The sequence below is a fragment of the Sorex fumeus genome, unplaced genomic scaffold, assembly GCF_029834395.1.
Source record: "Sorex fumeus unplaced genomic scaffold, SorFum_2.1 ptg000003l, whole genome shotgun sequence".
Taxonomy (NCBI): domain Eukaryota; kingdom Metazoa; phylum Chordata; class Mammalia; order Eulipotyphla; family Soricidae; genus Sorex; species Sorex fumeus.
Genome location: NW_026606060.1, coordinates 27,142,547 through 27,165,792, shown reverse-complemented (window position 1 = coordinate 27,165,792; position 23,246 = coordinate 27,142,547). Strand labels below are relative to the sequence as shown.

General features: G+C 34.2%; 1 protein-coding gene across 1 annotated transcript in view; it reads right to left on the bottom strand.

Moving 5' to 3' along the window:
• The window catches only part of OTOGL (otogelin like), a 168,234-nt gene that overhangs the window by 5,029 nt on the left and 139,959 nt on the right, over positions 1 to 23,246 (bottom strand). The window contains exons 45-56 of the mRNA XM_056117469.1: positions 22,729 to 22,914; positions 21,054 to 21,266; positions 19,453 to 19,557; positions 18,971 to 19,078; positions 17,594 to 17,695; positions 16,831 to 16,935; positions 16,697 to 16,737; positions 10,195 to 10,258; positions 9,109 to 9,287; positions 8,415 to 8,519; positions 3,959 to 4,078; positions 1,968 to 2,013 (exon numbers count right to left, since the gene is read on the bottom strand). Coding sequence (XP_055973444.1) covers positions 1,968 to 2,013; positions 3,959 to 4,078; positions 8,415 to 8,519; positions 9,109 to 9,287; positions 10,195 to 10,258; positions 16,697 to 16,737; positions 16,831 to 16,935; positions 17,594 to 17,695; positions 18,971 to 19,078; positions 19,453 to 19,557; positions 21,054 to 21,266; positions 22,729 to 22,914 — 1,374 coding nt within the window. The remainder of the gene's footprint in view (positions 1 to 1,967; positions 2,014 to 3,958; positions 4,079 to 8,414; positions 8,520 to 9,108; positions 9,288 to 10,194; positions 10,259 to 16,696; positions 16,738 to 16,830; positions 16,936 to 17,593; positions 17,696 to 18,970; positions 19,079 to 19,452; positions 19,558 to 21,053; positions 21,267 to 22,728; positions 22,915 to 23,246) is intronic.

The window sequence follows — 23,246 nt, the reverse complement described above, 5'->3', positions numbered from 1 at the left end:
TCTATATTTATAAAAGGTATGACTTGTATGAATTATTTAGCCTCTCTAAGTTGAAAATCAGGCTGTATGAGGACCTATTTCGTTGGAACTTTTTAGTCTGTATATTTCATTGGAACTTTTTAGTGTGTATAATAACATGTATAAGATCTAAGACAGTACCTCATTTATAACTTGTTATGGAGCGATAGCACAGCGGTAGGGCGTTTGCCTTGCATGCAGCCAACATGGCCGACCCGAGTTCGATTCCTCCGCCCCTCTCGGAGAGCCCAGCAAGCTACCGAGAGTATCTCGCCCGCACGGCAGAGCCTGGCAAGCTCCCCGTGAGGTATTCCATATGCCAAAGTAACAGTAACAACAGTAACAGTAACAGTAGCAACAAAGTCTCCAATGGAGACGTTACTGAGCCCGCTCGAGCAAATCGATGAACAATGGGAGGGCCTTTACTTTTACTTACTTTATGTTCAGTAGTATTTATATGTCAATATTTTAATACATTAATAGCCTAATAAATTACTGTAGCTATAAATAGACAAGATTATTATTGCATATTTATGGAATTTAGTTCTTCTATTATGGATTTCAGAATTTTTGAGTGGTGTGATCGTTGATATCCAACCTGAACTTTGGTATACACTATTTCTTGAAGACTTTTGTTTTGTTCTGTTTTGCTTTTCGGGTCACATCCGGCAATGCACAGGGGTTACTCCTGGCTCTGCACTCGGGAACTATTCCTGGCAGTGCTCAGGGGACCATATGGGATGCTGGGAATCGAACCCGGGTCAGCCGTGTGCAAGGCAAACGCCCTACCCGCTGTGCTATCTCTCTAGGCCCTCTTGAAGACTTTCTTTACTGTTAAAATTACTGTACATGTCACTCATTTTACAACACTATTCTTATCTTGATATACTCTGGTTTCTCTTCAGATTGTAAAAATTCTTAAACACTTTAAAATTAGAAGATTCCAAGCATTGAATTAGTTTTATTTAGTAGATAAATTATTATTTGGAAGTGACCCCGGACCTCTTGGGCATGGCTTGGGAAGTTCCACAAAATTAATTTATCTTCAAATTAATTTAATTAAATAAAAATATAAACTGGTTGCATGAATATTCTTCAATATGCTTTAGTCCTTAAAATAATTAAAATATTATTATGGAATAAATATTTTAATTCAAATTCAATGACATTATACACACATACTTTTGTTATAAAAAATAGTTATTTTAGGGAATTATAGGAAAAATAGCTTATATTATGGAACCCGTAACAATAATCATAGGAATCACAGACTTGTTCAAATAGGTTTGGGAAAATACTGTACCCTATATAATTTTAATAATACTCCAATACCATACTTAAAGTTATGTAGTTTAAAGATCAACCAAGCATATTTTACCACACAACACTTTTAAATTTAAAACATACTTAAATATAAGGGATATCATCGGGAAATGACAACAGAAAAATGTTTTTAATATTTAAATTAAAATTTATTTAAAATAAAAGTACACAGGGGCTAGAGCTAGAACATGTGTGAAGCCACAAGGCCTGCATGCAATTGACCCTGCTTGTATCTCTAGGATCACACCGTCACTCAATTCTCACTAAGTACAGTCATTGAGGCACTCAAGCACTGCTCGGTTGTCCTGGGCAATCCTTGGCACTGTATGGCCTGAACAGCACTACATCATTGGCCCTTGTATTGAACTTCAAGTCTGGTATTTCAGAATCCCTGAGAGGGTTCCCATGTCTCCTGAGAAGCTCTTAAGAGGCTTCCCAAAATACTTTACTCGTATCCCACAAGAAAATATATTACATATAGTCAACTACAAAAGGCAAACATCTTTACATAACAGACATTCTAAAAATATGTTTCCGTCTTTGTATCAGAGGAACAAAATTTTAGAGAAAAATTATAAGCAGCAATTAATTTATCAACTTAGAGCATAAAATATGCCCCCACTTACAAATCTTGCAGCAACCTTCATTATAAAGCTTTACAATTCCTTCATTCTAGGAAGAGAGAAGGAAAAACAAATCAAATTATTCACACTGTTCATTCATTTTGTGTTAGACTAGAAATGTAAAAAGTAGTTTTCTCTATACTTTTGTTAATAATATTTAGTTTTTATAGAAAATTGTAATTTAACTATTGCTAATAATAAATTTCTCTGTATTTAAATTTAGGAACAGCTATCTTAAATGTTAAATGCTGCTATTTCTTCATGGTAAAAAGAGTAAAAAAATTAATTTACATTAAAAAAACATATTTCCCGTACCACAAATGTACTTTTCCCAAAGCAAGGTTTAGTACGTATTCTACATAGAGAATATTATACTTTTAAAACTCCTTAAATATTATAAACTAGTCTCTGAGAGTAGATTCAGCTCACAAATGTAACTGAATGTTTAAATGAGATATCCTTTTCTTTAAATGATATATCCTTTTCTTTAAATAGGGCTGGAGAGATAGTGCAGTGGTAGGGCATTTCTTTAAATACTTAAAAAAAAAATAACTCTTCAGGATGGCCTTTTTTGTTTTGTTTTATTTGTTTTTGTTTTACAGCCACACCAGGCAAAGTCTGGGCTTATTTCTGGCTCTGCACTCAAGAATCACTCAGAAAGTGCTCAGAGGACCATACAGGATGTCAGGGATCAAACCTGGGTAGGCCATGTATAAGGTAAATGCCCTACTCACTGTATTATTGCTCCGGCCTCATGATAGCTTTTTAATATAGGCTAAATTAAAGGACATTTTATTGATTATACTTTAGAAGTATTGCATTGTTTTTCGTATACCTTAGCTACTTCCTAATTGCAAATTGAATTAAAGGGCTTAATTGTACAGTAGAAGAATTATACTTTCAATAATGCAATAAATGCAGATGTTAATCTGTGATAATAAATGTCTAAAATCACGCAATGTAAAATGTAATGCAAATTCAAGTAATATTGTCAAAAGTATAATTTTAACAAGGGTCTGGGGAGATAACCGAAGTGGAGAGCTGATGCCTCACAGGTTAGGGATCCAGGACTCCCTTCCTGGCTCTGAATAGCCACCCTTTACCCAGCAGAGGCCTTAAGTCTCCTGAAACAAGTTATGGTCCCTATAAAATATTTTTTTAAATAAATGATATAAAATAAGTCTGTGAAATAAGATGATGCTTAATATTCTAGAGTTGAAATTCTGCACTAGAGCACATGTATCTACCTAGCTGTCATAACAACAAAAAAACAGTGAGAATGTGCTAGTTCTCTACATTTAAGTAAAAATATTGATTAAAAAAACACACTAGAGAACGTTTTTATTAGGGGTTATTATTTCCTAGATTATTTAAAGATGCAGTGAATTTTTTTCTTAAATACTGCATCACTTTGGGGACTGAAGATGTAATTCACTGATAGATCCACTTACTTTGTATTTGAGCTATACAAAAAGAAACATAACAGAACAAAACCAAAATACTGTATTCTCAAAAATAAAATATTGTATTCTCAAAAATAAAAAAAATGTCCATACTGTCACAATGAACTCTCCTCTGGGAGAATAGGAATTGGAAGAGAAAAACTGAAATATCAGCATTGTTGTGAAGAGAGCTGAGTTCTATAAAGGCCTGTGCTAGAAATAAAGACAGATTTCAATTAAGCCAGTCCATGTTAAAAAGTGAGTAACTTCGTGAATCTGTTTTAGATGGAGAAAATAGACAAATTGCAATTAAGTCGTTTATGTTTCCATATGAGATAGGCTAAGTCAGCTCATTAAATGACTTCAATAATCTTTGATCCACCCATAAAAAATCTAGAGATTGCAAATTTCTGCTCATGGAAAGAAAATTATTTGGAATACCACATAAAAGCATTTTATGTATACATACAATGAATGATCTTATAAAACAAAGTAATATTTATACTCATGATAAATAATGTGAAAATGTATTAGATCTGATAAAGTACAAACCATTTTACATTCCGTCTCATTGAAAGGGGGGCAGACCATACTGTAGTTTAGGATCATTGTCCCTTCGTCAGTTTTAACACACTCATATGTGGTGCAATTATAGTGCCACATACTCCCCTCCTAAAAATAAAAGAGAAAGTTGCATTTTGCTTAGTACAATCTTCTATATTTCTTACCTAGAATATTTTATATGCAATTGTATCAAAAGTCAAGTTTCTTGTGACATAAATTATCTACCTGGAAATATCCCTAAATTTATCTAAGATGATAAAATGTATGCATGTATGTATGTATTTAGAATGTGTTTGGTTTCTAGAATTAAATGTAAATGTGAAATATGAAGTCAAGAAGAAAAAAAATAAACAAGGAAGCATTTGTTTCCACTACAAAATTATTTATCAAATCTGGCCAAGTGTCAAAGGTTTTATTTTAATATTTCCTCACTAATATTAAAATAGGAGGGCTTATTAATACACCTCCTTTCACAGATTCTGTTCTTCCTCCCACTCATAACCAAATATATTTTAAGTGTTTGAATTATACCACTTATTCATTTTTAGTTCAAATTTTGTTGACCTTACAGGCTTTAAAATTTCTATTATATTAAATTTATAAATTTCTATTACATTAACAAAGCTTTTTTATTTTGATCTATTTTGGTTTTGGGGTTTCTTTTTAATTAAAAACTGTGATTTACAAGGTTATTGATAATTGAGTTTTAGGCACATAACATTTCAACACCAATCCCAACATCAATGTCCATTTCCCTCCATCAGTGTTCCTATAAACCCTCCTGCCCCAAACGCCCAACCCATCCTCACCTGTTATCTTGATGGGAAAATAAAAAAACATATTAACCAATGTTTAAATACAATAACTTTCTTCCATTCTTTACTTTAATAATTACTCTTTAGAAATAGTGGTAGATAAAACAATACCATAATTATTGAACTTATTGCTCTGGTTTTTTTTTTTTGCTTCATCAAAAATAAAAGGTTTATTTTTTTATGAGGTACAGTTGTAGATTTACAGTTTTTTTGTGCTTGGGTTTTGATTATACAATGATCAAATACCCATCCCTCCACCAGTGCCCATTTTTCACCACCATGGATAATATCCCTCCCACCCCCATCTCCCCCATCCCACCCTGCCTCTGTGGCAGGGCAATCCCTTGTGTTCTCTCTCTCCTTTTGAGTGTTGTGGTCTGCAAAAGAGGCATTGAGTGGCAAAAAAAGTTCAGTCCATAGTTTACTTTCAACATGCATCTCCCCTCCTGGGAGCATCCTCCAAACACCCTTTATTTGGTGCTCCCTTCTCTATCTGAGCTGCCCTTTCCCCTAGAATGCCCAGCTGGCCTCTAAGCTATGGAGTAATCCTCCTGATGCTGATCTCAGCTATTCTTGGGTATTAATCTCATATTTTGTTACTTTATATCCCCCAGATGAATGCAATCTTTCTATGTCTATCCCTCTCTTTCTGACTCATTTCGCTTTTGCTCTGTGTTTTTAATGTTTGGGTCATATCCAAAAATTAAAAAAAAATTTATATTTTGCGGGGTCACACTTGGAGATGCTCAAGGCTTACACCTGGATCTTCACTCAGAAATAAGTCTCAGGGGACCACCTGAGTTGTTGGGGATCCAAATCAGGCCAGGAACATGCCACACAAGAGTCTTACCCACTATATTATCTCTCCAGTCCCTTTATACTTGTTTTATACCCCACATTTTTTTCGATAAAAAATGTCTATATGTTAGCACATAAGATTCAACCTATAACAGCATGTTAGTTATCTCATACGAGGGCTTAATTATACTACACATTTTAAAATTCTCATCTAATTCTGATTTTAAAATTCCTTGTGGACTGGTAAAAAAATGAGGACTTTTTTCTCTAAATTTGTTTTTTCAGTTTAACTTTTTTTTAAAAATTTTTTTTATTAGTGAAACACCATGAGGTACAGTTATAGACTTATAAATTTTTGTGCTTGGGTTTCAGTTATACAATGATCAAGTACCCATCCCTCCACCAGTGCTCATCCTCCACCACCACAGGTCCCAGCATCCCTCCCACCCCCCAACCCCCCTGTCCCACCCTGCCTCAGTGGCAGGGCATTCCCCCTTGTTCTCTCTCTCTTCTTTTGGGTACTGTGTTTTGCAAGAGAGGCATTGAGTGGCAATCATGTTTGGTCTATAGACTACTTTTAGCATGCTTCTCCCACCCTGGGAGGGTCCTCACAACACCCTTTATTTGGTGCTCTCTTCTCTATCTGAGCTTCCTTTTCACCTAGCACTTGTGGCTGGCCTTCAAGTCATGGAGCAAAATTTCTGGTACTAATCTCAGCAATTCCTGGGTGTTAGACTCCCATTTTGTTGCTTTATGTTCCCCAGATGAATGCAATCTTTCTATGTCTATGCCACTCTTTCTGACTCATTTCCCTTAACATGATACTTTCCATGTAGTACCACTTGTATGTAAATTTCATAACTTCATCTTTTCTAACTGCTACATAGTACTCCATTGTGTAAATGTACCAAAGTTTCTTTAACCAGTCAACTGTTCTCGGGCACTCAGGTTTTTTCCAGATTCTGGCTATTGTAAAGAGTGCTGCAATGAACAAACAATTGCAGATGTCACTTCGACTATACCTTTTTGCCTCTCTGGGTCAAATGGGAGATCAAATTCTAATTTTTTGAGCATCGTCCATACTCTTTTCCAAAAGGGTTGGACCAGCCGGCATTCCCACCAGCAGTGAAGGAGGGCCCCTTTCTCGCCACATCTGCACCAGCACCGGTTGCTTTTGTTTTTCTCTAAATTTTATGAATAATTTCAGATCATCTATGAAATTCTATTGGGAAATATTTTTAAACCCAAGAATAAAATATGGCAATATGAAAGACCAGGAAATGAGTAAGATCTCATTTATCTAAAATTAAAATTTAGCATCCAAATTAAATTTTTAGACAACTAATATTTATTTATGAAAAATTCAGGGTCATAGTACAGTGGGTAAGGAGTTTGATCCCCTATCCCACATATGGTCCTGTGATCAGCACTGAGAAGGATCCTGAGCACAGATTCAGTTGTCAGCCTTGAGCATTGCTGGATGTGATCCAAAATCAAGAAAAAAAGAGGTGAGATCCTGATTTTGACATGTATTTACCTACATTGAATCACATTATATATATTTAAATTATTCTATTCTTAATATTATATTTTTCACCATGAATATTAACTGTATTACTAATGGTTTCTGGATTGTCACCTATAGAGCTTATAGTGAAAATTTACTCAAAATCCAAAAATTACCATAGTTTTTTCTTCAGTCTATAATTTCTCATTTCTTACTGACACGTCTTCATTATTTTATGATATCTTTTCAAGAATCCCTCTTTAAAATATATATGTGTCCGATGTACTAATAAGATTAAACAATAGCTCAAATTAAAAACACCATTTTAATCACAAACAGTTCTACAATGGTCTATGGCACAAGAAGATACTTTTTCATCTTATTTAATTGTACAATTGAAAAATAGTTTTTCAGCTTGTTCTTCAAGTCTGTGTTCTCCTTTGAACATATTTCTCACTTACTTGTCTTGATGTTTCTTTTTGCCTGCCTATTTCCATTCTAGAGAAGATTGTGTTCTCTTCCCCCCCCCACGTCTCTCTCTCTCTCTCTCTCTCTCTCTCTCTCTCTCTCCACCCCTACCCTTCTCCACTCACATTTTTCTAAATAGTTTCAATTAAAACTTACTTTAAAAAAAAGAAATAGATTTTGTTTCTGATATATGAACAATCAATATAGTGAAGAAAACCTCCAGATAACTAGACTATCAATAAAAATGATAAATTGGAATTACCTTCAATAAATGTAACTTATAAGTTATAATCTCCTTGAATTTGATGACACCTCTAAAACCTGCCATACAACTGCAAAGCTTCATTCTTCTATTCTATGGAAGGGGCAGGTCTGTCTGCAAACTAGTACAGAGTTATAATGAAATAATGGTAGACTTTGAAGATATGGCATAAGACTCAGGACTTTGGAATATAATTTATGAATATATAAATATTTACCCATTAACATCTTTATATTTAAAATAATAATTACAAACCCCTTGAATTTTAGAATTTTATTTAAGTACTTCAAGTAAATTGAAAAATTTACTGGTCTTTTCTTTGTAATAGTTATCTGTTTCTTAAAATATATTCCTCACATCTAAAAAATTTTTTGAGAATAGAATTAAATATGTTCTTCGACAAAACAAATTATTCAATACTTTAAAATGTAACAACTACAGTGATGTTATAAATGTATTATACATAAGTGTGTTAATTGTGCAGAGAGCTGTGTACATGTACTTTCTGAATTTCACATTTGACTTAATGTCTTCAGAAAATTGCACATAGAGCTGTTATTCAAGGAACACAGTGTAGTCAATAAGAATTTTTACCTCATGAATAACTGACGTTCCATTTTCCATTTGAAATTTGCAGGATACATTCTTGCAAGTACCACAACAATCATAGTCACTAGGAGATGGAGTATAAACCTGATGCTATATGTAAGAATGCATGAAATTAGTCTCACAGCAGGTTTGACTTAAACAATTACTTTCCAGAACATCTGCATTCATTTGTAAAGCAGAATTTGAGACATTCTTAATAATTATAGGCTTTATACATGATAGCACAGCGGTAGGGCGTTCGCCTTACAAGCAGCCAACATGGCCGACCCGAGTTCGATTCCTCCGCCCCTCTCAGAGAGCCCGGCAAGCTACCAAGAGTATTCGATATGCCAAACACACTAACAACAAAGTCTCCAATGGAGACGTTACTGGGCCCGCTTGAGCAAATCGACGATCAACGGGAGGGCCTTTACCATTACCTTTTTTTATACATGTATATTAGAAATGAGGATGCTAATCTCTACACCTATACACTAAGATCTATCATGCTAGTGTAACCACTTAGCAAAAGAAAAGTGTGGATAATGTGACTTTTAGAACTCAAAGTTATGAGAAGCAAAAAAATCTGCATCATATCACTAACAGGTTATTGAAGTGCTAGTCAGGTGTATGTTTTTAATTTGTAAAGGATTCACTAGTTAACTAACTTTCACCAGAATGACTTTAAAGGAATACTTACAATGTCACAATCTTTGGAACAATTCACCATTGTGAAATTCAGAGTGTGGAAGCCCGTGTGGTTATCTTTTTCTTCCAAACACTCTACTGTATAACAAAAGTCCCCTTCCAAATATTTTATCATAGACTGACTAGGATTCAGTACTGACACTTCTTGAAGTACACACACATCATCCTTTTCTAGGAAAAGAAAAATAGTCAACATGAAAGAAGTATATAGATATTTTATTAATCAATTAAATTTTAAATTTTTCTCATTACACGGAGACATTTTTCAAAACTAATACAGATATTCATCTTTGCACATTGCTGATAACTCAAGCCTACATAATGATAAATGTAAAATATTTGTTCTTACCATACAAAAAGAAACTTTTGTAATCTCAACTAATGTTCTCTCTTCTTCTAAAATCTATGTTTTATCAGTTTCCAGAGTTTTCAGTCTAAGATGCTTAAGCTATTGCTGCCCTAACTTCTGAAAATTTTACAAGATGATTATTGAGAGATGGTCTAAAGACAAAATCTAACACAATTGTATGAGGCTTCTTCATGATAGCAAAATGTCACAGTTTACAATAATTTTAAAGTATTATTTTGAGAGATAATGGTCTCAGAAATTGTGATGGGGTAGCTTATTTAATGAGCTATTGTATCATTAATGGTACTTTAATATTAATACTAGTATAGTGATGATTACATTAATTTCAAAGCTCTTAAAGCCTCTAACAGGTTTTGAACTTCAGGTTTTCTCATATAAAAATACAAAGATTTAAACTTTTGAAAAGCAAAAAACTTTCTTATAAATAAGAAAATTAAATACACATAGAAAAATTGAATATAACTATATTTAAAACAAAGCCAACATTATTTTAATTTTTGTGAACTATATAAAAGAAAAGCTATTTTGTCCTATTTCAACATTTTCAGGGAATTTTAATGAACTCAAAGACAAATGCATATTTTATACTCAAAAACTGGCAAATGGGCTAAAATCTTTAATCAAGCAGTAAATTAATTTTAATTTATATGTTAGACAACATATACCAATAGGATTTACTATATTTTAAAATTACAAAAACATAGTTACCACAGAGATACTGCGTACATCCACAGTCACTTTGAAAGTTATGATCTATTGCAGTAAATTCTCCCTATTGGAAAGATATTAATATTATTATTATATAGCATTATATGCTATGAAAATTCATATTTCTAGTTAGTTTTTTACTACATAGTCAGATATATAGCAGGTATTCAAAAATACATTATCATAAATAGGATTAGATAAAATCAATGATCATGTAATTTACAGCTCGTTGCAAAGAACAATAAACAGTGTGGGGGCCAGAGAGATAGTATAGGACATAAGGTGCTTGCCTTCTTTTGGCCAACTCTGGTTCAGTATCTGGCACAATATATGGTCTTCCCCTTCTCCCAAATAATAATAAACAACAATGTAATGTAATCGGTCACTCTATGTCCCTAAATTTTAATTTCATTTTCTAATCAACAAGTGTAAAGTAAAGTAAAGTCCCTCCCGTTGATCATCGATTTGCTCGAGAGGGCCCAGTAACGTCTCCATTGGAGACTTTGTTGTTACTGTGTCTGGCATATCGAATATGTCACGGGGAGCTTGACAGGCAACAAGTGATTGTGGACAAATTGAATTTTAGAGGGCTGGGAGACAGCTCAGTGGGTAGACTCATGACAGCTCTGTGGCTGTCATGTATGAGTGCTCTGGGTTGACACTTAACACTGTGTGTTTCCCCCAAACAAACACTGCCAGGTGGCAGAGGTATTCCTGAGAATCAGGCAAGAGCACCTATCATGGCTGGCATTCACTAGAAATAGCCTCCTCTCTCGAGCACATCTGGTAAACACCTTCACATCATCCCCCACCAAGGGACCATTATGTTTTGTTCTAATTTTAATGTTATGTTGTTTGAATATGTGCTACCAGGAGACAACTGGAGATAAGAGGATGCCAAATAATTCTGAAAACTTCATTTGATTGTACTGCTCTTAACCTCCTCAATCATGGAGTTCCAGAACTCTGATAACTACATCCAAGCAAAGCTGCTATAACATGGGAAGCAGTAGCAGAAAATGTTCATAATGATTGATAATATAGACTCAGAATAAAAACTACACTGTGTTGTTGCTGATTCTGCTACCTATTCACTGTGTAATTTAGGGCAGTTTATTTAACTAACCTCTTAGGCTAAATGTTAAGAGACAGGATGGTTCAGTCTACTTGAAAAACTTAGAATAGGACAGCCACACCAAAAGCATTGCAGAGCCTTGAGTTGCAAGTCAATTGTTGCCATGATCAATTCACAAACTATATCTTAACAGAAACAAACCAGATACCCCTCAAACATGGGACTAAGTTTAAAGCTTCAATAGCCTTTTAAACAGTAGCTTTAGCTAAGCACATTTAATTTTCATATGATATCATCAATAAAATTGATTTTAATCTTGGCACAAAAATGATTTAAGTAGTTCATAATGATATGTAAAATGTACCTTTCTCTATCACCAATAAAAATATTATATTGCCTTAAAATTTTAATTTTATGAACATGAACTCATTCCGTGGTTTATTTGGTCAGAAGAGACACAGAATGATCTCTCATATGCAGGATATAAAGATATATAATAAGGTAATAACACATGGTCAAAGGCAACAGAAACTGAGAACCGGTCTTCAATAGGAAGCTTACCATGTAAGGACGAAGCAGAAATAGGATGACAGACTCACTGGACAAAAGTGAAGGGAAGGACACTGGGTGGAGGGTGTGGTGCTGAAATGTTTTATTCATGAAACTCTATATTAACAGTTTTATAAACCATGATGCCTAAAATAAAAATTTTAAAAATAAAATGCAATCTAAGAAACTAAAAAAAATGGTAAGGTAGTAAAAAATGTATAATAAATCAAATAAATCTTTTTTTTTTGCACTCTTTAGCCATCCCTAAGATTAAGTGAGGGAACAATGAATTCCCACTAATTTTTTCACATAGGTACTTTTAAAAATAAAGCCACAATGACCTCTGTTCCCTCTGATGATTCTGTCTAAGCCTGCTATTTTCCTTTCCATATTTATTTCCTTTACTATGTTTTCTAGGGTTTTGCTACACATTTGTTATCATAACTATCTACTTTCACCTAAAGAAAATAAGCCCTTTTTTCTATCAAAACTTAGTATCATGTCACACGGTGGTACTTTTTACTCCTCTAGAAGCATTGCTTTCTTTTTAAATCAGTAGCAGATTCACATTAAGCTGCTTATTTTTTTAGTATAATAACTAGTGCTGCTGCGCGGCTGCTTCTCCCAGAAGGGAGCATAACATGAGGCCCCCATAACCATGCTACCAGACTCTGCACCAGGCTGTTTCACATGAGGCGCCCCAGAGCGGGGCGGGTGAGAGCCCTCCCCGCCTCAAGGGACCCAGCTCTGGCAGCCAAAAACCTGCACAAGCCAACTGCTGCCATGCTCAAGGCTGCTCCCCACATGCTAGGGCCAAACCTCAATATGAGTGAATATATTCCTGGTCATGTGACACATCATAAAACACTCCCTACCCGTTCTCCATAATTACCACACCACATTTGATGTGGTTCAGATAGTAGGCAACAAATCATAGAGGGAAATATATATATGTATATATATATGCATACACACACACACACACACACATATATATATGTGTGTATACCAAAGCTCACATCACCCAAACTTTAACAATGTGTTAGTGATATCCTATAGAATTTCTTAATGGCTCCTGCCAAAATAGAACAATCTTCGCACTGTTTCCTATATTAACACTATTTTGTAAGCATATTCAGCAGTTCTTTATAATAGACAATACAAAATATATTGTTTTGATTGTGTTTTGGGACAGGGATTGGGGTTTGGGATGGAAACATCTGGAATTTGGTGGTGGGCAGGTGTAATGGTGGTGGGATCGGTTTTTGAATATTGAATGTAATCAAAAGTTGTGAACTAACTTTTGTTTGTGGGCTGGAGCGATAGCACAGCGGGTAGGGCGTTTGCCTTGCATGCAGCCAACATGGCCGACCCGAGTTCGATTCCTCCGCCCCTCTCGGAGAGCCCGGCAAGCTACCGAGAGTATTCGATATGCCAGACACAGTAACAACAAAGTCTCCAATGGAGACGTTACTGGGCCCGCTCGAGCAAACTTACAAAACTAAAAAAAAAAAACTAAAAAAAAAAGTAATGTGGAGTTCATGCCCAATTCAATCAGCTTAATCAATGGCTGAATAAATAGCTGTGCTCTTACATTATAAAAAAATAACGTGCTGCTGTGAAAATTACACAGCCTCTTGTACAGATGCATGTTTTTATTTCTCATTCATTTATAACTAGGAGTAGAATGTTGGTCATGAATTCTGAAATCATGCCAAATAAGGGGTCAAGAGGTTGATTTATTGTGAAGAATAACTTTTTGCCTAACTCAAGGCCAAGAGTCCAATCCCAGGGCTCCCCACATGCACTGAGCTGGTCCAGGAAGCTCTACTGATCTATGTCTGGAAGCCCTTAACACTGCAACAGAATTCATGATCTCTGGTGCACTAGTCCTGGTGTGTGGAAGCACTACAACTAAAGTGTGTAAACCTTGTAGAGAACACTATCACTAGAGATGCACAAGCACAACAGCCAGGAGGGTGATTCCTAGTTAATGTGTGTACCAGAGCAGCAACTAAAAATGTGCAATGCCTAGCAAGCTCCATGAGCAATGTGACAATACAGCATCAGATGCATGGGCCCTGACCAGCACTACCATCAAAGTATGAGATTCCTAGTCAACAAAGAGGAGGAGGGAAGGGAGACAAATAAAGAAAAATATGTTAAATGAGAATTTACTAAAGACCACATATTCTATTGTTCCAACTGTATGCAATAACCAGACTAGTTTATCTACAGAGACATAGATTAGTGATATACTAGGGTTGGGAAAATGAGAGGAAAAAGGAAAGAGAAAAAGGGGAAAAATAGGTATACTATAAAATTATTGGTATAGAGTTTCTTGTGGAATGATTAAATTACACAAAACATATTGATGGCTGTATGATTTGATTTTGTGAGCATAATCAAAACCATTTTATTGTAAAATGCAAGTAGTTACATATGGTATGCAAATTGCATTTTAATATACTTATTTTTTTAAAAAAAAGAACAAAATAAAAAAGCAAATGGGAATACATAGATGATGAATGGAACTGAGGCTACTGAAGGATAAAGATACAGATAGAGATAAAATGGAAAGAGAAGAGAGTTCATGTAAATTAAAAAATTTTAAATAAATTACTTGAATAATAAAACCAAGATGGACAAGGAAGCATTCCCTGAGTGACTACTGCAAATATGACAGAATTTTTAATTTTTTATTTACTTATTTGTTTTGAGGGTCACACCCAGCTGTGTTTAGGGCTCACTCCGGGCTCTGTGCTCACAGGTCACTCTTGGCAGTACTCAAGGGAACCATATATAATGATGGAGATTGAACCGGGATCTGCTGCATGCAAAGTAAGCTGTACTATATCTTCAACCCATGGTAAAATTTTATACCAAAACCTTGGAATCATCACAGAATATTGCCTGAGCGCTCATGACTTTGAACTTGAGAAGGCACTCAGTCTAGGAATTGTATTAGAATTTTTTGCCTGGACAGAAAGTTCTGTGAGCAAAAAGCTGAAGCATGGAAGGAGACAATGGTGTGCTGAGGCGGCCTGGGGAAACCAGTCTTGCTAGCAGCAGCTTCCTTAGGTACTGAACGTTCACTGAGAAATGAAGTTCACACAGAGGGCAGGTGGTAACATTGCACGCCAAGTCCTAAGCTTGTATACCCCTGAGAACCCTGTTACTATAATTTTAAAAAATGAAATCACATTATCTACATAAATCTAAAGAACTTAAGAATTACTTGGTCACAATAAAAAAATAAAAGCAGCTAAAGAAATATTGAAAAGATTTTCTATAGACTCTAGGTTGAAATACATTTATTGTTTTGTGCATAGTCTAATGTGATTTTAAACTTAGCACAGAAAAAAATAGCTATCATTCAAAATGAGTACTCTGCAAAAAATAAAAAGAATAGATTTATTACTTTAATGGTTTCACATTTCCATGAACCATAAGTCAGATGATAAATTACTATAAGTTTATATCAATGAGTTTCATTATTAAGAGGTAGGAATCCTCTATTTTTGTAGTATATTTGGGGTAACCAGGGCACAGCTAAGACAGACAAGACCAGGTATGAAATAAAACAGTCTCCACTGGTTTCTTTCTCCTTTCAACTTACGTCTTAACTATACTTTGAAAAGGAAAATAAGTGTTAAGGAAGATTAGAAGAAATGAAGGAATACACACAAATTCCCATACAAACTTCATTTGAGTCCCTAAGATCTAAGTCAATATTTCCTGTCTAGACTTTAACTTTTTACTTATAAAATGGCCTAAAAATGCTTACTCTGTTAACATTTAAGAAGATAATTAAATTTTATATAAACGTGAAGGATGTATATCTCTAGGTGTGTATACAGTATCTACAATACTTATATCAATATATATTTAAATAAATAAGATTTTCTGTAAAAGCTATTTAACTATCTATAAAACAGTAGCACTATAGCACTGTCCTCCCATTATTCATCAATTTGCTCGAGTGGGCCCAGTAACGTCTTCATTTTGAGACTTGTTGTTTCATATACAATACGTCACGGGTAGCTTGCCAGGCTTTGCTGTGCGAGCGAGATACTCTCGGTAGCTTGCCAGGCTCTCTGAGAGGGGCAGAGGAATCGAACCCAGCTTGGCGAGGCTGGCTGCGCACAAGGCAAACGCTCTACCACTGTCCTATTGCTTCAGCCCATGTAAAACAGTAGCAGTCTAGAAAGGTTCTCATTTTTAATTCTCTAGTTTGAACAAACTCTTTAAGAATACACATTCCTTGAGAGGGAAAGAAAAGAAAATCTTTGTGAGAGAAAGCATGTCATTTATGACAAATAGGCCTAGAAATGAATCTTCCTCAAACTTTATAAAGTCAAATATTTAAAGAAAAGAAATACTTATAAATCTCTACTTGAATAAGTAGCATTGAAATAATAATTATTCTTTATAACAACTTTTGTTAGACATTTCTACAACTTTTGCACATTTATATTTAACTCTTAAGAAGTCCCATAAAGTTACATGCTTATCCCCCTCTTCCATTTAATAGCCACATCATTTGTGCCTGTTTTTTTTTTAAGAAGACCACTGGAAATGTCTTTATACTGAGATGTTTTGTTCAATGTTTTGCTTAATTTCAGGACAAGTGAACTTGTCTAAATGCAAGACTAGTAGAATTATCCATCTTTGGATAATTAACATATTGCTCTTTTGTACCTTGAAAATACTGAAAGCTGGCTTATTTCTGATACAAGAGAAAATTATTTTAATTTATATCAGTATCCTTTATTGATACAATTTCCATTTATTCAGAGAAAAATAATAAATGGCAGATAAAGAAAGAACAGGGTGATTTAAACAATTTGAAAAGTCCATTAAAATATGTGTTCTTACCACTTTACAAACTGGCATAATGAGGTTCTCACAGCTACATTCTAAAAGGCAAAAAAACAACTTATTTATTTATATTAATAAGATCCTATTTTAATCTATTATAAAAAAAACTTTGAAATGTAAAAACTAATTACCACAGTGCCATGTTGGACAACATTGACCAGTTATATTTTCTTTCACAAGTTTCATATCTTTAGCACAGTTGAGTTGTGGCTTTGGACAGAGATTTGGTTCACAAACTGAAAGAAGAATATTAAGAGTAATGATTTCCTTTATGAAGTAGCTATTCCCACATATATAGTTAACACACACACACACACATATATATAGAGTCATTATCTAGCACTACTCAGGGTTTCTTCCTGGCTCTGTGCTCAGAGATCACCCATATGTGGTGCCAGGGATCAAACCAGGGTTTGCTGTTCAAGACAAGTGCCCTATCCATGATATTATCTCTCTGGCTCTCACTATCTAGGCCACTGCTATTGCATAATCCTCTACTGTGCCTCTCCCAACACCCAAAGCAATAGTTTGTCAATATATAGTAAATGACTCACATGTAAGGTCAACAACAGCAATAACAAAATGACATTCTGGGTGAAAACCCCTGAAAAATATCAAGGATGCAGGAAGAATGGGGCAGGAAGAATGGGGCAGAGAGTATGGGAATCTCAGTATCTATCCTGAGATTCTAGAATGATGACAAAAGTCGTAGTGTATCTGTTTAGAGGAGGTTAATAATATCCTCTGAGAATTGCTCTGAGGTAAACAAAAATATTACTTATATTAATTATACTTCATGTGTTTGAAAGAAATAGCAACTAAGGTCTGATATAATAATACAACTCAGAATGACTGGAGATTCTACATATTTTAAGTTAGTAGAAATGTACTTGCCACAGTAATACCGAGGACAACAGAATTGTGTGGTATTAAGATCCACAGAGAGAAATTCCCCATCTGTACATTGTGGAATGGGTTCAGTGCAAAGTTCACAAACTGTGGTAAAATAAAAAGCCAGAAATCACAACTGAAACAAAAAAAGAATGCTTATGGTACTCTACACATATACAACTAAAACAAAATATGTTGTGTTCATCAAAAAAGGAAAATAGAGCAAATTATCAAGATCTTATTTGTAAAACAGACAATGATGTGCCCAAGTACATTGCATAAGCTTTCCACACACCATAGAAGAATATCCTTTTAACAAATAGAGTGGATTCCAAAGTAGTTCATCCTTATTGTGACTCAAAATCAGTGATTATTGTTTTCTTAATCCTTTACCTATGATTATGCCAGTTCATGAACATACTCTGCAGGGGGCACCTGCACCTTTTATTTTCTTTCTCCCAACTATGACATGAATATAAAGGACCTTGAATGAAGGCCCCATTCATGCTGCCTTAGAGAGATGATTAATAAGGGCTCCTCATCACCATCAGTCTACTGTGTAAGAAAACAGAAAGCAAAACAAACAGAAAATCCACACTAGAAAAATTAGAATTTGACTCATAAGTAGAGGCACTCCAAGCCAGGAAATGAAGGCTGCTTATACAATATTTCTTGACTACCGCTAAACAACTGATTTCTCTCCTTTCCTGGATGAGAAAATGTAGACTTCACAAAATCTTGATTCTCCAAATCCTTCCAATAATTGGGTAGGCTTTTTATTGCTGGAGTCAAAGAATTTCAACACAGTGAGCTATGTTTGGTTTTTCAAAAGAGAATCTTAAGCTGACATTAATCATCAGTCTTCAATACGTTAATTTGAAATAAAACATAGAAATACTATTTTTAAAGTTCACTTTTCATCTGACAAAATATGTATTTCCAGATACAGTCATTTTTGAGACAATTTGCAGTTCTGCTTTTTTCATATTTATCAGAGTACACACTGGAGGTGAAAAATAATTTTTTGTTGAAATTTTAAAGAGTTTCCATAATATTTTAGCAGAGTACATTATTCTGGCTGGTACTTCAAAGAGAGTCAGGAATAATTTTTTCTCCAAATAAACTAGCTACTGGTTATATCAAAAGAAAACAAATGACTTGATTATATATCTTGATCTTGTCTTGACTGATTGCTGGATGATAAGGAAAAGTAGTACTAATTGAAATAATTATGAGTCATTTGAAATGTGAACTATCTCTTCTGTATTTTTACAACTTTGAATCCCAATGAATAAACAGAATATTATTTGCCATAGTTCCATTAACTTTATATAAAATAAGAGATCTTTTCTCCCTTTTCATCTAGGAAATTATACTCACCACAGAAAGGAGAAAAACAGCAAATGTCTCCTTGTTGAACTTGAATCATGAACTGGTCTTGTCTACATTCTGGTATTGAAATATTGGGGCATTTGAATAAGTCACATTCTGCAGAAACATAAAGGTACTTGAAAAAATGTGTAGAGTGGATTATATAATAATAGTATAGTTTATTTATCTTTAAATTTGTGATAATTCTTTATAAATATGTGGAAATATATATGAAATATACTATAAATACATATTACCTTATATTTTAGCTGATACGTATTTTAACTCAAGTAGTTATATGCTACATATATAAAATATTAAATTAAAATTTGTGTGTATACATATTTATAAAGAAACTAGATTTATAAAAACGTTTCTCAATACAACACAAATAAGTCATATAATTTTTTGTAGACATAAATGAGAATATAATCCCATATTATAAAAGATGAATAAACTTGACTCTTATTTTTCCCCAATTAATGACTCACCACATTGATACTGCGGACAGCAAGACAGAGGACTTTGGCCAACAATCAATTTTTGACTTTCTGTGCATGTTGGAATGGTAGTTTCACACAATGTCATGTCACATCCTGAAAAAAAAAGAAATTTTAAAATATAAATTAACATAATTAACATTTTGTGCTTCTTACTTGAAGCAGAATCACTTTTAGAACACATCATTTTACTCTGTAATTAAGCCTATTATGTTTATAAAATGTGTTTTATGTGAAAAAGGAGCATCTTTAAGATTTAGTCATTATGTTTTTCACCTTAAGTTGTAATAGCCAGATTCTCATCTTGTCACATATTATTACAATAATATTATTAATAGTGTTATGCATGTGTACAGGCAAAGGCAACCATAATGAACAAAACTAGAATGATAATAAACCTTGCTTAAACTATGTGTAACATTGCTGGAAGTACTTTTGTAGTAACTACAACCCTTATGATTTTTTAAAAATTTTTATTAGTGAAGCACCATGAGGTACAGTTGTACAAGTTTTTGTGCTTGGGTTTCAGTTACACAATGATCGAGTACCCATCTCTCCACCAGTGCCCATTCTCCACCACCAATGATCCCAATATTCCTCCCACCCGCCCATTCTCCCCATCCCACCCTGCCTCTGTGGCAGGGCAATCCCTTTTGTTCTCTCTCTCCTTTTGGGTGTTGTGGTTTGCAAAAGAGGCACTGAGTGGCAATCATGTTAGGTCTATAGTCTACTTTCAGCATGCTTCTCCCACCCTGGGAGGATCCTCCCAACATCCTTTACTTGGTGCTCCTTTCTCTATCTGAGCTGCCTTTTCCCCTACCATGTGTGGCTGGCCTTCATGTCATGGAGTGAACTTCCTGGTACTTATCTAGAATATTCTTGGATGTTAGTCTCCTATTTTGTGACTTTATATTCTGCAGATGAATGTAATCTTTCTATGCCTGTCCCTCTCTTTCTGACTCATTTCACTTAGCATGATACTTTCCATGTAGTACCACTTGTATGTAAATTTCATGACTTCATCTATTGTAACAGCTGCATAGTACTCCATTGTATAAATGCACCAAAGTTTCTTTAACCAATTATCTGTTCTCGGGCACTTGGGTTTTTTCAGATTTTGGCTATTGTGAACAGTGCAGCAATGAACATACAAGTGCAGATGTCATTTCAACTATACTTTTTTTGCCTCTCTGTGATATATTCCCAGAAGTATTGCTGGGTAAAATGGGAGCACAATTTCTAATTTTTTGTGAATCATCCATACTGTTTTCCAAAAGGGCTGAACCAGTCAGCATTCCCACCAGCAGTGAAGGAGAGTCCCTTTCTCACCACATCCGTGCCAACACCGGTTGCTTTTGTTCTTTTGGATGTGGACCAGTCTCTGTGGTGTGAGATGATATCTCATTGTTGTTTTGATCTGCACCTCCCTGATGATTAGTGATGAACAGAAACTTTCTCAAAGAAGAAGTCCAAATGGCTAAAATGCCTCATGATTTTTTTGATACCAGAATAATAAGGCCTACTTTTTGATCAGGGATATCAATCTAGTAGTGGAATTAGTAGTCTCAATGTCATATAGCACAAACACTTACCACAAACTTCCTTTGGACAGCAGGTCCATTTATCAATAATGCCCATAACCACTTCAGCTTCTCGTTCACAAATTGGGGAGGGTTCAACATCACAGTCGGGTTCGATAGGAATAATGGTTCCATTCTCCAAACATTTGTATAGAGCACATTCATCAATGCCCCCATTCCAAATTTCCCCAGCAATGTGAGGTTGGTCTTCACTATCAGTACAGACTTTAAAAAGTAGACAATTTTATATCATTTATAATCTAAACACAAATAAGTCAAGAGGTTTTTTTTTTTTTAAATTTCAGATTCGGATTTAACCTGGTAGCATAATACTTTACAAATTATCTTCCATCAGATTATTATGTCTATTCTTTAGCTACTAGTTTAAAATTTTCTTTAAATCTACATATAGTATACAGAAAATATTTTTTCTTATACAACTATCTGCAGTTTTCATGTTCTCTTCAGACTCGAGATGATTGTTTTTTGTTTTGAAAGTCTTGCAAAAAAATTCTTTAGTTTGAACAAAATAAGTAACATAAATTGAAACTAGTTTCAAGCTATAAACATTTAAAATGAACATCAGAAAGCAAAACATTCCCTTCCTCATAGAAAAAATTATCCTTATATGCAAATTAAATATTACTGCCACTCAATTCATATTTCACTAAAGTCTTATTTTAATGCTAGCAAATATTTCCCTGTAGGATTTCTTCAAAGTGATTATAAGGTTAAATGAGTGAGAAGCCAATGAATTTCTTTTACTTGATTCTATTTGCAAACAAACCCACAGATTTTAGCTCCCTAACAATAATACAAACATCCCATGCATTGTGTTCCACAAATTTTTGGCCACAAAAAATTTTTAATGGCAAAAATAAATCATTTGTTAAACTGTATATAAATTGCCCTTCTTCTTGCCTTTCCCTTTTCTTACTAGCTAAATATGTTTTCTTCTTATCACAATGATGAGTTCTGATAAAAATTGTATGTTACTGTTTGCTCAATCTACCTTTCTTCCTATTTACTGCCACCATAGATAAAATGATTTAGAAAACAATGGTTTTAAAAATAAAAGCAAAACAGCAAATTTTTTAAATAATGATGTTATACCCTTTTTTTAGTGCTTAAGTTTCTAGGTATTATCTTAAAAGAAAATATTATGATTATTTTATATATCTTCATACTAATCTTTAGAATAAACATAATTATTTCCCTCAATTTAAAGATGAATAACCTCAGATTCAGAAGTAAAGTCATAAAGGCATATCTTCACTGCAGCAAAAAACTTGAGTTTAGTGCACAAACTATATTTTCAATTCTTAATTTCCTATGTCCTTTTTCATAGACATCATTGTTGCTAAAATATATCATCTACATTCTTTTAATTCTGATAACTTCAGAAATCATATTAAAAATCTAACTATGAACATGAAATGCCTTTACAATATCAAGTCACTTCTGATCAATATTATGTAAACATCTTTCAAGAGTTATGAGTTTTTCACTTTGCTTTTTTTCCTGTTTGGGTCACATCCAGCAATGGGATGCTGGGAATTGAACCCGGGTTGACCACATGCGAGACAGATATCCTACCCGCTGTGCTATTGCTCTAGTCCTAAGAGTTATGAGTTTTTTAGTTCAATCCCTGAATTCCTAAGGTGTAATTTTATATTTTGCCTCTTACCACATTCTTTCTCAAGAATACACTGTGTTGAATCTGGCCTGTGAAGAATAGTTCCATTTTTGCACACACAGTCTTCTCTCAAATTCAAACATGAAGAATGTCCATAGAACCATCTGTTCAGGCATGTTCTTGCTTCACAAGGTCTCACACAGGGTTCATATTCCTTCCCTTCCGGGCAAGAAAGAGCTATAAAAAAGAAAGGTCAACATTTTTCTAATAAAAAATAGTGTTGTTTCAAGTTCAGTTAAAACAAGAAATGTCCAATATCTTTCTGTAAAGATTTGTAAATTCCATTTTTTTCTAATTCTAATTTTCATTAATAACAGAACCTTAATTTAGAAATAAGACAATAACTTGGCATTTCTTTTTTGATTTTTAAGATATTCCAATATATGTTTGGGTATTTTTTTAAAAAGTTAATTAGATTTACGGTAAATAAGTCTGACCATGAGGCAGCCCAAATCTGATTGCCACAAAATTTAGCATCAACTCTAGTGAAATTGCTGTTCTTTGTAGTG